This window comes from Camelus ferus, chromosome 10, assembly GCF_009834535.1.
Source record: "Camelus ferus isolate YT-003-E chromosome 10, BCGSAC_Cfer_1.0, whole genome shotgun sequence".
Taxonomy (NCBI): domain Eukaryota; kingdom Metazoa; phylum Chordata; class Mammalia; order Artiodactyla; family Camelidae; genus Camelus; species Camelus ferus.
Window position 1 is genome coordinate 32,248,512 of NC_045705.1, and position 14,508 is coordinate 32,263,019.

General features: G+C 34.9%; 2 protein-coding genes across 2 annotated transcripts; one reads left to right on the plus strand and one right to left on the minus strand.

Moving 5' to 3' along the window:
* Window positions 1-4,722: 4,722 nt before the first annotated feature.
* LOC102519188 (olfactory receptor 1094-like) lies at window positions 4,723-5,784 on the plus strand. Its single transcript, XM_014563444.2, is given in 2 exon segments — window positions 4,723-5,738; window positions 5,740-5,784. Coding segments are annotated over 2 exon segments (1,011 nt in total). The 5' UTR covers window positions 4,723-4,772.
* Window positions 5,785-7,908: 2,124 nt separating this feature from the next.
* On the minus strand, window positions 7,909-8,844 carry LOC102518954 (olfactory receptor 10AG1-like). Its single transcript, XM_014563441.2, has one exon. The coding sequence runs from the start codon at window positions 8,842-8,844 to the stop codon at window positions 7,909-7,911; it is 936 nt and encodes a 311-aa protein (XP_014418927.2).
* Window positions 8,845-14,508: the final 5,664 nt, after the last annotated feature.

Here is a 14,508-nt window from a genome sequence, read left to right on the forward strand (position 1 = left end):
TAGAAATTTCTAGTTAACTCAAATTGAATTAAAGGTTGAATCAGAAACACCATGGAACATAGCAGAGCAAATAAGAGACGCTCTCAATATATTTAGATAAATAAAGATATAAATTAGAAAATTGGTTTAATTTTCCTTGATGGAAGATAATAGTTAGAATGAGGGTGGTAGAAATAAAAGTCTAATTTAAATTAGGAAAATTATTAAATGGAGAGAAAATTAACTATCAACCAGCCATTGGATATATGCCATTTTGGAATCATGATTTTTTTTTCTCCTAGAAGAAAACAAATATGTTTTAAATTTATTTTATTAGAAAGCTGACTGATCTAGAAGTCAATTCTGGTTTTTGTTTGATTTGGTTGGTTTTAATATCCTGGTCCTTAACCTTGGTGGCTTTATCCATGATATCAAATACTAGAAGATGTTATTTGGCCTTATTTCTAGGGGATAACATTTCCAAATTATGGCATGTCCCAGTGAGTCTGCAATATGGTCAAATGGAAAGAGCTTAATGTGTGGCAACAGCAGATCTTGAATCTGCATCTTGGTTCTGCTAGTAACTTTTTATGTGAACTTGATTAGCTTACATGTCTAACCTGTCCTTTGTTTTCTTGTCTATGAAAGGATGCTGAATTAGTTATTTTGCAGGTTGCTATGTAGATTATGCAAGATAAAGTTCCCAGCATTTCTAACATCTAGTATCCACTTAGTAACACACAGTAGCTGCTACACCAGCTTTCACTCTTCTCAAGATTAGCGTTTGCAATACTGTTCGCATGGATGTTTAGACTGTATGTTTTCCGATTGTTTGAGAAGGGAGAAACTTATTTGATTTTGGTTTTCCAGAATGGTATTTTGTTAGAAATATGGGATCCATATCTTTGTTTTGGTAGACTCTAACTCTCAGAATGGTACCAGCTAGGTAAAAACACAATCAGTTCTAATTACCTTAAATATTAGTTGACAGAAATGTCTGTAATGGAGCATCTTGGATGCAGGAGATAAACTCCACACATCTTGTTTATCATTCCTCCAGCTCCCTGCAATGAAGTTGATAATTGCTCAAATGGGGAGATACTGAGGGTTATAAGAAAGTTATTTTGGGCAAAATTATCAGTGAGATTTAAGTAAATATACTGATATTTTACTGACATGCCTAAAGTCAGAATGCGTTGAGATAGATGCATTTTTAAGATGTCTGATACCACTAAATACTGGTATTTATGGGCTTAATCTCATTAAAATGGCATTTTAATATATATTAAGTGTTGTGTAGCAGACATGTGTGACTGAAAGAAGTAATACTTAGCTTCTGGTTTGGGCCCATTCTTTGTCCAATGCTTTGATGAAAATTTGATTTTTATGGCTCCCTGTTTATCTGTTGTAGTTAAGTCAAATTTGGAAGCCATATTTCATATATATGCATTCTTCACACATAATTAATGCTTTGATTTAATAAAATATATTCAATACATCTCATAAGTAAGCCCTCTGTGACTATGCCATGTTTATGTAGTTGTAAAAGATATGTCTGGAAATTTGCACCATCTTATTTAGTCTTAGTTTGAAAGGATAAGTTTACTTTTTCAAGGTCACATTGTCACTATGTACTAAATCTGAGATTTTAATATTATTTTAGATTTCAACTATAATGTTCTTAATCTTCCACAATTGTTGGATCTTGGACACATAATTTAAATAAAGGTTAAATGTGTAATCCAGCTGAAATTTTTCCTGTGTATGTCAATTAATATGTACGGTCAACCTTTAAGCGATGCTGAAGTTGGAGGTGCTGACTCCCATGCAGTCAAAAATCCACATATAATTTTTGACTCCCCCAATACTTAATGACTAATAGCCCACTGTTGACCAGATGATAACATAAAAATTGGATTAACACATATCTTTTATAAGTTATATGTATTGTATACTGTATTCCTACAATAAAGTAAGCTAGAGAAAAGAAAATGTTAAGAAAGTCATAAGGTAGAGAAAACTCATTTACTGAACTGTACTGCATTTATCAATACTGTAAGTTTACATTGTCTGTTTACAATAAGACTCATTTGTCAATACCTACATCAATAGTGCCTTATATGATACAAAACTAGATGTTATATCTATTAATAACATTAGACGTCAAAAATTTAAGATAATATGAAAAATAAATTAATATTTATTTACAGGCAAAATGACTCATGTATTGATAATGAAGAACCAGCAATACGATTGCTTTGTGGTAGCCTCCTGGCATCGATATGATTGCTTCCTGGTAGCCTAGTCTATACAGTAAGATATGAATCATGATAAAATATTTATGGCATAGAATATTACAGTCATATTTATCATAAAGTATTGAAAACATTGTTACATTAAAAAACACACCTGTGATGATACGGTGTGTGCAATATCTTCATTTACAAAAGGAGAGGCATCCTGTAAGGCAATGTAATTCTTCGAAAGCAAGTTATAAAACAGTAACACATTGTTAATTTTATTGTTAAGATCACTCACCTTAGGCCTATGTAAAGATAGCCTGGTATCTATGTATATTTTATGCATTCATGACATACCTAACTAATCCTTAATTTTTCAATATTTCTAGGCTGCACAATTTTCCTGCAAGCTTTTTTCTTCAAATTGTTCCAAATCTTCAAAAAATTTTCCAACATATTTGTTAAAAAAAAATCCACACATAAGTGTGTCCATGTAGTTCAAACCTGTGTTGGTCAATGATCTACTGTATTTTTTAATGGGTAATTTTTGCAGACCAACTATTGGTGCAGTTTTCAAAATGTGCTTGCGTAATATCTTTCTTTCCACTGTGCTTTTAGGTATCTGCCTAATTCCTGTTTTGCCTCTGACTTTCTTTAGTAAATAGTTTTGTATACTATACATGCATTCTTGAAAAAGAGCAAAAGAGAAAGAGAGAGAAAAACAAAGATAGATAGATAGACAGACAGAGGTGAAAGAGAGAAAACAAGAAAATTTTAAAACATAAATGTATTATTCATGATACCTAAACTATACATTCACACATTTGCATGTTATTAATTGATGGTTTTATAAGTTATTTTATTAACATAATCATTCAAACTAAACTAAAATTTCATGTATGTGATTTCTCGTAAGTAATGTGTGAGTTGTCTCAATTAACACAGAAATCACTATTTAAGTTAATGATGTTATTTTACTCTAGAAATCTGTGAGGATTAAGTCATGTTCTGTGTTCGTTTTTATTAGAACCCCACACTTATAAAGCTAATTATTATTGCGCTAGGAAAATTTTCTGTGTAAATCTGGAAAGATGTTTCTGTGAAAATAAAGACATACAATTTTATTTTTACTCTAATAGTTGTTTGCTTCTTCTCTTCTTGATATATGGGAGCCTCAATAAAGCAAAATATAGTTTCATGTTAGGAATCTAAATCATTTGTAGGTCACTGAATTCAACTCTGTCCTAAGCAGGGCAGGTTTTCACTCCTTTATTGCATTTTGGTCTGTGACACTCAGAGGAAAAACGAGTCACCAGGCTGAAATTATGCCCCTAAATATGATAGGTGCAATATTAAATTATGTTTCAAAGAGGGGGGCTTAAGTCCAGATACTGGTGACTCTTGAACAAGCTGTGTATTTGTTATGCACTTTCCTTTCTTCAGACTCCAGGGAATAAGCAGCACTCTGACAATGTAGGGAAATACAGCAGTAATAAAACACCACTGTGTGGCTTCATAAAGCTGTAATTCTTTTAGCAATATGTTCTGAAAGCGTATTATATATTATCAGGTGATATTTATTTTACAGTAATTATAGAGACTCGAGATGCAACTCTAATATATGAAATGAATGGCCATAATTTATTTTTGACAGAAATATGTCTCAAAAATACACCCAAGGACTTTGCAGGGATAAAGACTGTGTGCATTGAAAAAGGTTTTACATTGGCATGTAGTTAAAATCTGACAAACATGATCAGTATAATGAATTGTGGAAGACAAAATGGACAAACTTAATGGTATGTCTTTCAAAGAAATGAAGCAGAAAAACAAACCACAAACCCACCGCAACAACAAAATTCTGTTTTTCTTGGCGAACAAGCTGCATTTACCTGCAAAGTAACTGCTGTTCTGTTCACCACTGTTTTAGAAATACTAACGAGATGGGAAAATAGTCAGAAGAGAGGATATCAGATGGTTTGGTTGGAAAAGTCTGCCTTGTATGACAAGTTGAAAAGTGAGTCTAACTTATCCCATTTAGTCATCTGGAAGTACTTTAAAATTTACGAATTTCCACACTGACACTTACCATTTAAATTCAACACCATCTTGTGATGTAAGTGTGTTTGTGTCCATTTTACCATTTGTGAACATTAAGGCATAAACTATAGAAAATCTAGGATTAGCACTCAGATGTATAATTTCTAACCCACTATTTTCTGATTAAAAAATTCCTATATTCATTTCCCTTTGTGATTTTTGAAATGATATAATAGGAAAACAGGAGGCCATAAATTTAACAGAAAATAAACTGGAATTTTAACCATATAAATTAGTGTTATTGTTAACATGACAAATCTAACCAACAATGGAATGAAATAATTTCTTTAATTTTTTTTACAGGGTAATGAATCCGTGTGGACTCAAAACTTCCTCATCACCGTCTATTCCCTCACTGCAAAGGATTTCACTGTGTCTTTCTAAGAATTACATCTAAGGGGATGTTAGTGTGACGACCCTATTTTCACCACAGATTGACTTTAGAACTTAAAAATGAAAACTAATATGCCAGGGTTGCCATCAGATTTAGATTTATTTAGGATTCCGATAAAAAATATGACTGAAGTCTCCATGTTTATACTGGTGGGCTTCACAGATGATTGTGAGCTGCAGGTTTTCCTATTTTTACTATTTCTAGCAATCTACCTTTTCACTCTGATAGGAAATTTGGGACTGGTTATATTGGTTATTGTGGATTCTCGGCTCCACAACCCTATGTACTATTTTCTGAGTGTGTTATCGTTCTTGGATGCCTGCTATTCCTCAGTTGTCACCCCAAAAATGTTAGTCAGTTTCTTGTCAGAGGATAAAACCATTTCGTATCTTGGATGTGCAGCCCAGATGTTTCTCTTTGTTACTTTTGGGACCACAGAATGCTTCCTCTTGGCCGCAATGGCATATGATCGCTACGTAGCAATCTACAACCCCCTCCTGTATTCAGTGCGCATGGCACCCAGAGTCTATGTGCCACTCATCACTGCTTCCTATGTTGGTGGCATCTTGCATGCTTCTGTGCACACAGTGGCCACATTTAGCCTGTCCTTCTGTGCGTCCAATCAAATTACACACGTCTTTTGTGACATCCCTCCTCTCCTCGCTCTTTCTTGCTCTGACACTCACTCAAACCAGCTTCTACTCTTCTACTTCATGGGCTCTATTGAGACAGTCACTATCCTGATTGTCCTGATCTCCTATGGCTTCATTCTGCTGGCCATCCTGAGGATGCATTCTGCCGAAGGGAGAAGGAAAGCCTTTTCTACGTGTGGCTCTCACCTAACTGGAGTGTCCATTTACCATGGAACCATCCTCTTCATGTACGTGAGACCGAATTCCAGCTACTCCTTGGACCATGACATGATAGCATCGACTTTTTATACCATTGTAATTCCCATGCTGAATCCCATCATTTATAGTTTAAGGAACAAAGATGTCAAAGAGGTGATGAAGAGAGTGTTTGGAGGAAAAATCGTTTGTCACTAAGGTATATTTTCACACCAAACGCTAAACTGAAAGAAATTAAGACTGATATTATTGTCTTCATATTAAAAATTATAATACAAGATTTTTTTTGGTATATTAGTGCCTTTTGTTTCTTCTCAGACGTTTCATAAATAAAGATCATAGTCAACACACCACCTATGCAGTGTGTACACATGCAGAAAATAATCATCCATCCGCTTCTTACTAAGTTCACACACACACATGCACCTACGTGCCTGCTGATACTGCTTATATTATTTTGTCTGGATTACCACAACCGAGTACATAAGACTGTATTGCTAAACAACAGAAATCTATTTTTTTCACTGTTCTGGATGCTAAGCATTTGAAATCAAGGTGTGTCCCGGCTTGATTTCTTCTGGGCCCTCTCTCCTCAGCTTGCAAATGGTCGTCTTCTTTTTCTGTTTCCCCGTGATCTTTTCTCTCTGGGCATCTGTATCCTAATCTCCTCTTCTTATAAGATTGACAGCCAAATTGAATTAAGACCCACCCTAAAGATAAAATTAAAAAAAATAATTTAATTGACATGCCATCAGTTACAATGTGTCAATCTCTGGTGTGCAGCACAATGTCCCAGTCATGCATATACATACATATATTCATTTTCATATTTTTTCAGTAAAGGTTATTACAAGATATTGAATATAGTTCCAGATACTAAACAGAAGACATTTGTTTTTTTAATCTATTTTTATATATAGTATTTAATAGTTGCTTAAAGATATAATTTTTATTTAATTACCTCCTCAAAAACCCTCTCTCCAAATAGTTACATTCTCAGGTAAGGGGATTAGGACTCCAATATACAAATATTGGATTTATTTAAACGCAAACACATGGGCATATAGCCATGTAACTTTTTATATTAAAATGTACAGTGTTATTTTTCATCCCCATATAACTAAAACTGGATAGGCTCCCATACTTAACAATTGTAAGTAGCATTATAATTATATTTTACTGGCTTGAACAAACACACCTCATCCATAGCTAAACCATAGCTTGCATAACCTCAATCCACACTCCATGTAGTTACCTGACTTCAGATCAAAGAACTCTGCTTCATCCCTGGATCAATACATTTGCAGCAAATTAATCTGTCTTTGGCTCAGTGACCACAGATCTGTGTCCAAATTCCTGGCGTCATTACCATGCCATTTGAGAGGGTGAATTTCTCCTGGACCTTCCAATTTTTTATTTTATCCAGAGCATGGACTTTAAATCCATTATTTATTGCCTCAGAAAACAGAGCCTAAGTATTAGCATTTATCAAGATTACATCTAAGGACCACTCATGTTCCATCGGCCAAAGGTTGGCTCAGCCAAGAATCAGGGTGGAAAGGAGGGAGGGTAGAGCTCAGTGGTAGAGTGCGTGCTTATCATGTGCAAAGTCCTAGGTTCAATCCCCAGTACTGCCATTGATTAATTAATTAAACTAATTACCCCCCTCAAAAAAGAGTCCCTGTGGGAAGGAATAACAAAAAATCATGGGTAAAAGAAGAAATAGTGTATTGGGGGCCATTATCATATAGGTGCAGCATGATTTTTTTTAATGATTCCATAATTTTCTATTGTATTTATGTACAATTTTTATTAAAATATTTCTCAATATGTCCATTCATTTTTTCATTTTTTTGCTTAGAAAAATAGTGCTGCAATATACATTATATTACACATTAGTCATTTATATTTGTCCTTCCTATACTTATTTCCTTAGGCATTTAGGCTTTTATTTCTATAAAGAAATCAAAAAATGACTCTGCAGCATCAAAGAATATTTTGGTTTTTGTAATAGCAGGTGTTCAGGTAGTGTCTAGAAAGGCATCCAAAAAAAGAGAAAAATGGAATAATTTCAATTATAGCACATACTGTATAAAACATCATCTTGTTAGTTATACATCTCAATTTACTAGTTTACAGTGAGGTGGAAACTGATCTTTAAAAGCAAAACATTGCTAAATAAATGAACACAATTGACATAAATGTGAGGACATGAGGCTCTGCTAAAAAGGAAATCACATCATTAGCTTATTTAAAAATTGAGGACAATACAGAAAAGCAGATTTCAATTAAGTCTACATACAAATTAAATTCATAAAAGAATAATTTCTATGTTATTTCAAATGCCTCATAATGCTGATAATTTGGGAAGAAATTTCCTCATTGCCTTTCTGACATCTTTGTTCCGCAGACTATATATCATAGGATTGAACAATGGAGTCAAAACGGTGTAGAAAAGAGAGAGCAGTTTGTCTATTCCTACATACTGATCGGATTTAGGTTTTAAATAGGTGACAGTGGCTGATCCATAGAACAAAACTACCACCGTGATGTGGGAAGAGCACGTGGAAAAGGCTTTGGTCCGCCCTGTGTTTGATGGCAGCTTCATGATGGTGGAGATAATTCTCATATAGAAACTAAGTATCAACAAAAAGGGAACAGTGACAAGCAACACAGCAAATAGATAGACCACGATCTCATTCACAAAGATGTCGCCACAGGCCAGCTTCAGTAATGGGGGGATGTCACAGAAGAAGTGACTGATTTGATTAGAACCACAAAAGGACACAGAGAATATCTGCCATGTTTGTCCTATCTGGACTGGAGCTCCACTGATCCAGGAGGCCACCACCAGCTGGACACAGACCCTGTGGTTCATGACGAGGGGATAGTGCAGAGGGTTACAAATGGCCACGTAGCGGTCATAGGCCATCACAGCCAGCAGGAAACACTCCGTGGCTCCCAGCATAAGGAAGAAGCACATTTGTGTGGCACAGCTGAAAAAAGAAATACTTCCTTTCTGGGTCCAAAGGTCCATGAGCATCCTAGGAAGAGTGACAGACACATAACAGATCTCTAGGAAGGAAAGATTGCTGAGGAAAAAATACATGGGCGTCTGAAGAGCGACATCTGCTCTTGTTACCAGAACTATGATGCCGTTCCCCAGCAGGATAGCCAAGTAGATGACTGAGAATACCCCAAAAAGCAGCCAGTGGAACCTGGGAATGTCAGAGAAGCCCAGGAGGACGAAGTCCATCCTTACAGTGAGATTTGTTTCCGTCATTTTCCAATTATTTTCTCTGTGTGGATTTACATTTCTTTGCTACATTCTCCTCTTTTATAATTGGATTGGGACATGGGCTTTGGTCTTAACATGTTCTTAGTTACTTTCTGACACTTGTGTTCTGTGATTCTGGCAGATCTGTTGTGAAACCAGGAGCTATAAACTCATCTGCAGGAAAAAAAAAAAGCAACTCAGTAAATAAAATGCTTAAATGATTTATGCTAGATCTTTTAATTATACCAGTAAGATCTGTATGCCTACATATTTTGTTTAAATTATGGTGTGAGAAAAAAGAACGCAGATAAGCGATTTCTGCCATTCAAAACCTCAACTCAGCTACTAGTTGACCACTTCTGTGAATTTTTTGTCTAATCAAGCTATAATATAATATCTGACCTCTAACATCACACATAATGTTCCACTGACTATATACTTGTCTTTTCTGCCCTTGTCTTTAATGATTCATTATTCATGCTGTAAAGTATAGAGCACAAGGCTCTGCCCTAGTATGTTACTCCATAGATGTTTTTGAAAAAGTGGAACGGAAGTGAGAAAGATAATGAAACCTACAAGAATATAAAAGCCAAATCTTTTATTTTCAATGTCATAATGTTCTATCAATACCCATTCTAATTATTGAATTAAAATAAATCTTATTGCTTTAAAAAACACACATTTTTGATATTTAACTATTTTTAATTCTAAAAATATTTGGGCATGTTTCATTATTTTAAGCCAAAAGCAAATGTTCCTAGGGAAAATAAAATCAATTTAAAAAAAAAAAGTTTAGCAAATGTAGTCAGATACTGTGTCCAAATCCTTCCCTGTTTGTGGTCCATTTGGGCCAAAAAAGTTGAACCAAATATTGTTCTGCAGTAAAATATAATTTGGAATAAATAAATGCTTCACATATTCCCCAGTAGAAGAAGTTTCCCTAATAAAAGGTGATTCCTTCTCACAGAAATACTTTTATTTAAAATGGCAACATTTACTTTATTATCAGTATAGCAAAATATGTTTAATTAATTTGAATGTAATAAACCATTCTTTCATCATAGATTTCTTAATAGGTTATTTCTTAAAATGAAAAATGTTTTAACATTATTATTATTATTGTTAACATGGGGCAAATTAGAAATTTATATATTTCAAATGCTTCAAACACATTAACTTTTTAATTCAGAACATCAGAAATCTAGCTGAAATAATGCTATCTTAAATAATAAGTATCATTTCAACCCATAGTTATTTATGATTTTAGTTGTTCGAAATTATTAAATCTTGATCCTGAATTTTTTTAAAAAAAACTTGAATGAGAATATCAACATATTGATAGTTTATATTTACCTTTCTCAATTTTTCTGAAGATGATTCTTTTTCATTGATAAAATTTTTATATTTTAAAATGTTAAATTGCTAAGGATCTATAAGGTTTTTGATCAAGAACTTAACCTGCTTTTAAAGAGCTTGGCTTTTTACAGAGGAAGTGATCACTTCTCCCCCATGGGAATATCTCTTTTCCCTCTATGTCTAAATTGCTAGTTAATGCTCTTGGTTGCAATTAATTTGGAGTGTTTTTGCAAACAGCTTTTCCATGGTGGACCAGAGTTTCCTGCAGGCTCTCTACAGAGTATAATTTCATGCATTCTCCATTTCTTAAATACAGTTGGTGGGCTTGAATGTCTTAGAAGAACAAAACACTCTTAATAGTCCCACATTACCAGCAAAAAATGTTCAAATTCTTTATCCAATGATATCTTATCTGTGTTATTTTATTTTCCATAATTCCTTTGAATAGACCTTTTCAGCAAATCATGTATTGTTAACATTATCTGGACATGTTCCACTTATTTTTAAGGGGTACTAGGTTTAAGAGGTAGACTTTTGTGGTTGTGGGTTAAGTTTGTGAAGACAAAGGCAATTCTGTACTACTGAAACTAAAATTACTTTATGCAAATTATGATTTTCTCTCAGACTCTGTGGGAATCCCTGAATAGACACACCCAGCTCATTAATAAACCCTGTAAACAAGGATCAAGAATAATTATTATCTATAAAAGTTTGAAAATTAAATATCCTTCATTCTTATTGCAACATTTAATGATTTAGCATTTCTCAGTTTCAACCATCCATGCATTTCGTGGGGAAAACCACATTAAGCCTGACCTGGCATCTCCAGCCCAGCCCAGCTTCACATTTGACTGTGTTTTGCTGTTGTTCCTGCAACAGCGTCATTTTCCACCCCCGGGCTTCTGTTCATCTTCACGTCGGGAGAATATTTCTTTCAACTTGTTCCTCAGCGTTTTTCCTTTATCGGGAGGTTATACTCCCTGTCACATCTTTCATTGCACTTGTATTTGGAGATGTTCGGCACTTTCAAATGTCTGCCCTCTACCAGCTAGACCCCAAGTCCACTGGACCCCAAGACCACAACTGGATCCCAAGGCCCACTGCCAAGGAAGTAGAATTAAACTCTACATAAAAGAATAAAGACTGTGTTTTCCGACTCTAAATAATGTGCCCCTGGTGTCCCCACTGGTTTCAGAGCTAACACTTGTCGCAGAGCAGGCACCAGCAGGAACCCGAGTTTTAGCCAGTAAGTCTGGGAATTAAATCACGTGTTCTTCCTGTGGAAAGGACCCTTAAATGCCCAGTTTACACATAGTGGGAATTTGAGGACTAGGAGTTGACACAAGATCCTTATAGCCAGAAATGAGAAGATTCATTTTCTTTTTTTCATTTTATTTCCTCCACGTAACACTCCATCAGTAGGAGAAATTCTTACAAGACTTCTTGCTGAAGCTGGAAAATGTTCTAATCATCAACTGAAGCCATGTTTGTTTATGGCTGAGGCAGGGAAACAAGATAAACTATACATATTCATGCAACTGCCTGATACTTTCTTCTCTCAACTTGCTGCTGTTTACACATCGATTCCTACTTTCAAGTTTCCTTTGAGAGTTGCCTGTGCTTCTGATTTGATTGTTGCTGAGTATTTGCTTTATATGCTACACAAACCTTCATGAAGACCTCAGTATCTCTTGTATTCAGTTTTCTTATTCCTTCGTATTTCATGTTTTCTTCTTTCCATTTTTGTACATTCAAAAATATCATTAACAACCTGCCTTGTGTAAAATATGCAGCTCTTCATTTCTTTTACTTTCCGTCCCATTTTGTCAATGCGCGTCTGCGTATTTAAGGTGTAGCTTGATGTGGTAGCTGGGTTCTGCCTTTTGCTTTAATGTCTGCCTTTCACTTGGGCTGTTTAGTCCACGTGTATTTAGTGTTACTACGTTACCATTTTTTATTTGTTTGCATTTTTTCCTTCTTTCTTTCTTTTGGCTGTTCAGTTTCCTTCTGCCAATTTAAGGGTTAATTAAATTATTTGCGCTGTCTTTTTGTATATACCACTTTTTTAAAATTATCATTTCAGGGATTGCTTCAGGGTTAACAATTAAAAATGTGCATCTTTAATGTATCAAAGTTTACCTACGGTTAAAATTGTTCCATTTTAATCTTCATCCTTTACCACGGATGCTTCCACTTTTCCACGTCCCCCTTCATCCTTCATGTCTCACACCACCCACGTCACATCTCACTCCACAAATGTCATAATCCTAGAATAACTCCTTTTCCTCAGATGATGTGCTCTGTGTTACTGATGTCATACATTTTGCTTGTATCTATATTATGAACCCCAATTTGCAATGCCATTATTTTAGCTTTAAATAGTCAGTTGTCTCACTGTGATGTAACAGAGTTTATTTGGTTCATTCTAATGGGGCTCATTATGGTATGTATACCCATGTCTTCCATCCAATTTGAAAAACTGTAAAAAAAATTTGAAAAATTGTCAGCTACTGTAATTATTTTCCTACACTTGTCCTTCAGTTATGCCTATTTTAGACAATGTGATATAAATCCACCTGTTATTGAGGCTCTAATTTTTTAAAATAATTTTAAAAAAATACTCTTTCTAGGTTGTATTATTTATAGTAATTTGAATTTAAATTCACTGACATTTCTTTGCACATGTCCAAACGACATCAAATCCCATCAGCCTTTCATTTCACTTGCCCTTCACTTACATTTCACTTCCTTTCATTGTACGCTTCACTGTAGAATTTTAATTAATTTTTTTTTGAGAGTTGTTATATATCTATGGGAACAACCTACTCAAATTGTATGTAGTTACATTTTATTTCAAGTGTTTGGCGATAATTTTAAGAGATTATTAAAAGTCTCTGTTAAATCTGTCATCTGAGACATCTTGCAGTCATTTTTAACTGATTACTTTTTTCTAGACTATGGTTTAGTTTTCCTAAGTTTTTCATATCCTGTATTTTTTCCTTCATATTTTAAATAGCTTATGATATGTAGTAGAGTCTTTGGAATCTCATATCTTCCTATGAAGAGTGCTAATTTTTATTCTAACAAACCATTATTATGGGATGGCCATTTTGACTTGTAAAATCTGGGTTTTATGTTTTGTTAGTGAAAAGTTGTCCAGAGATCAAGGTGTTTCCCACATCGAAATAACTTGGGGAATTCAACATCCAAATTCTATCTTCCCTACAGATATCACTGAGACTTAGGTTGGAACTTTTTCTAGAGTGAATCTTGAGAGAGCTAATGACCTGACTTTAGGAAATAAGTCTTACTCTACAGCCCCAGCACTTCCTGTGTCTCAGATGCTGCTTAAGATATTATTCCAGTGTGGAGAGTGCTGGCTGGGATGCATCCCCAATGTCTCTGAGCTGTGCTTTATTCCTAGTATCTTTATTCTTTCCTCAATTACATATCAGTCATTTTCTTAGAAGCATTCTATAGCCTCCTCTAGCGTATGCATATCCCATCATTTTTCCAGAGACTCTCAAAAAAATTTCATTCAGGTCTATCTGTCCCTTAGTCATTATATAGCTCCCTCATCTTCTCTGCCCTGGAACAAATCCTAGCCTCTTTAGGTGTCTTAAATGCTGATCTCTGCCTCCTCAGCTCAGTGGGCATCTCTGCTCTTCATTTGTTCCAGTTATCTGTACCTTGATCAGGAAATTGTCTCCAGGCATAAAGCCAGCATGGTCAGGGGACTAACATTGTCAATTTCCCTTCTATGGTGTACAGGCTTATAAAATGGGCCCCATGGTCCCTGCCTCCTGATAGTTACAGCTTTGTTCAGTGCCATCCAATTGACTGTAGGTTGTCATGTGAGTTGCTAATAGTCTAAGTGCATAGCAAGTGTGATAGGATGCATGTGTTTGTGTGTACATGAATCCGTTAATAATCCTGTAACACCCGTCTTGGTAGGTGGCTCTTAATGCCAATGTTTGCTTAAAGAAGCAAACTTTCATACTGTTGGCTGCTTATGTTGATGCCCATGTGGCAAGGAACCGAGCACAACTTCTAGGAGGTGATATTTGCTTCTAGCTTATATATAGCAAGAAATGAACCCTTCAGTCTAACAACTGCAAAGAATTGAATTAGTTAGAGGTACACACATAAGAAAAAATAAGATGAATTTGAGCAAGAGGATATAGTACACTAAGTTTCCATATCACACAGGTCAGAATGGGAAAATGACATTATAGGGGCTTTAAATTTAATAGGAGAAAGAATGTAGTGTAAATTTTTATTGTTGCTATGAATCTTTGGTAAGCTATGTAAAAT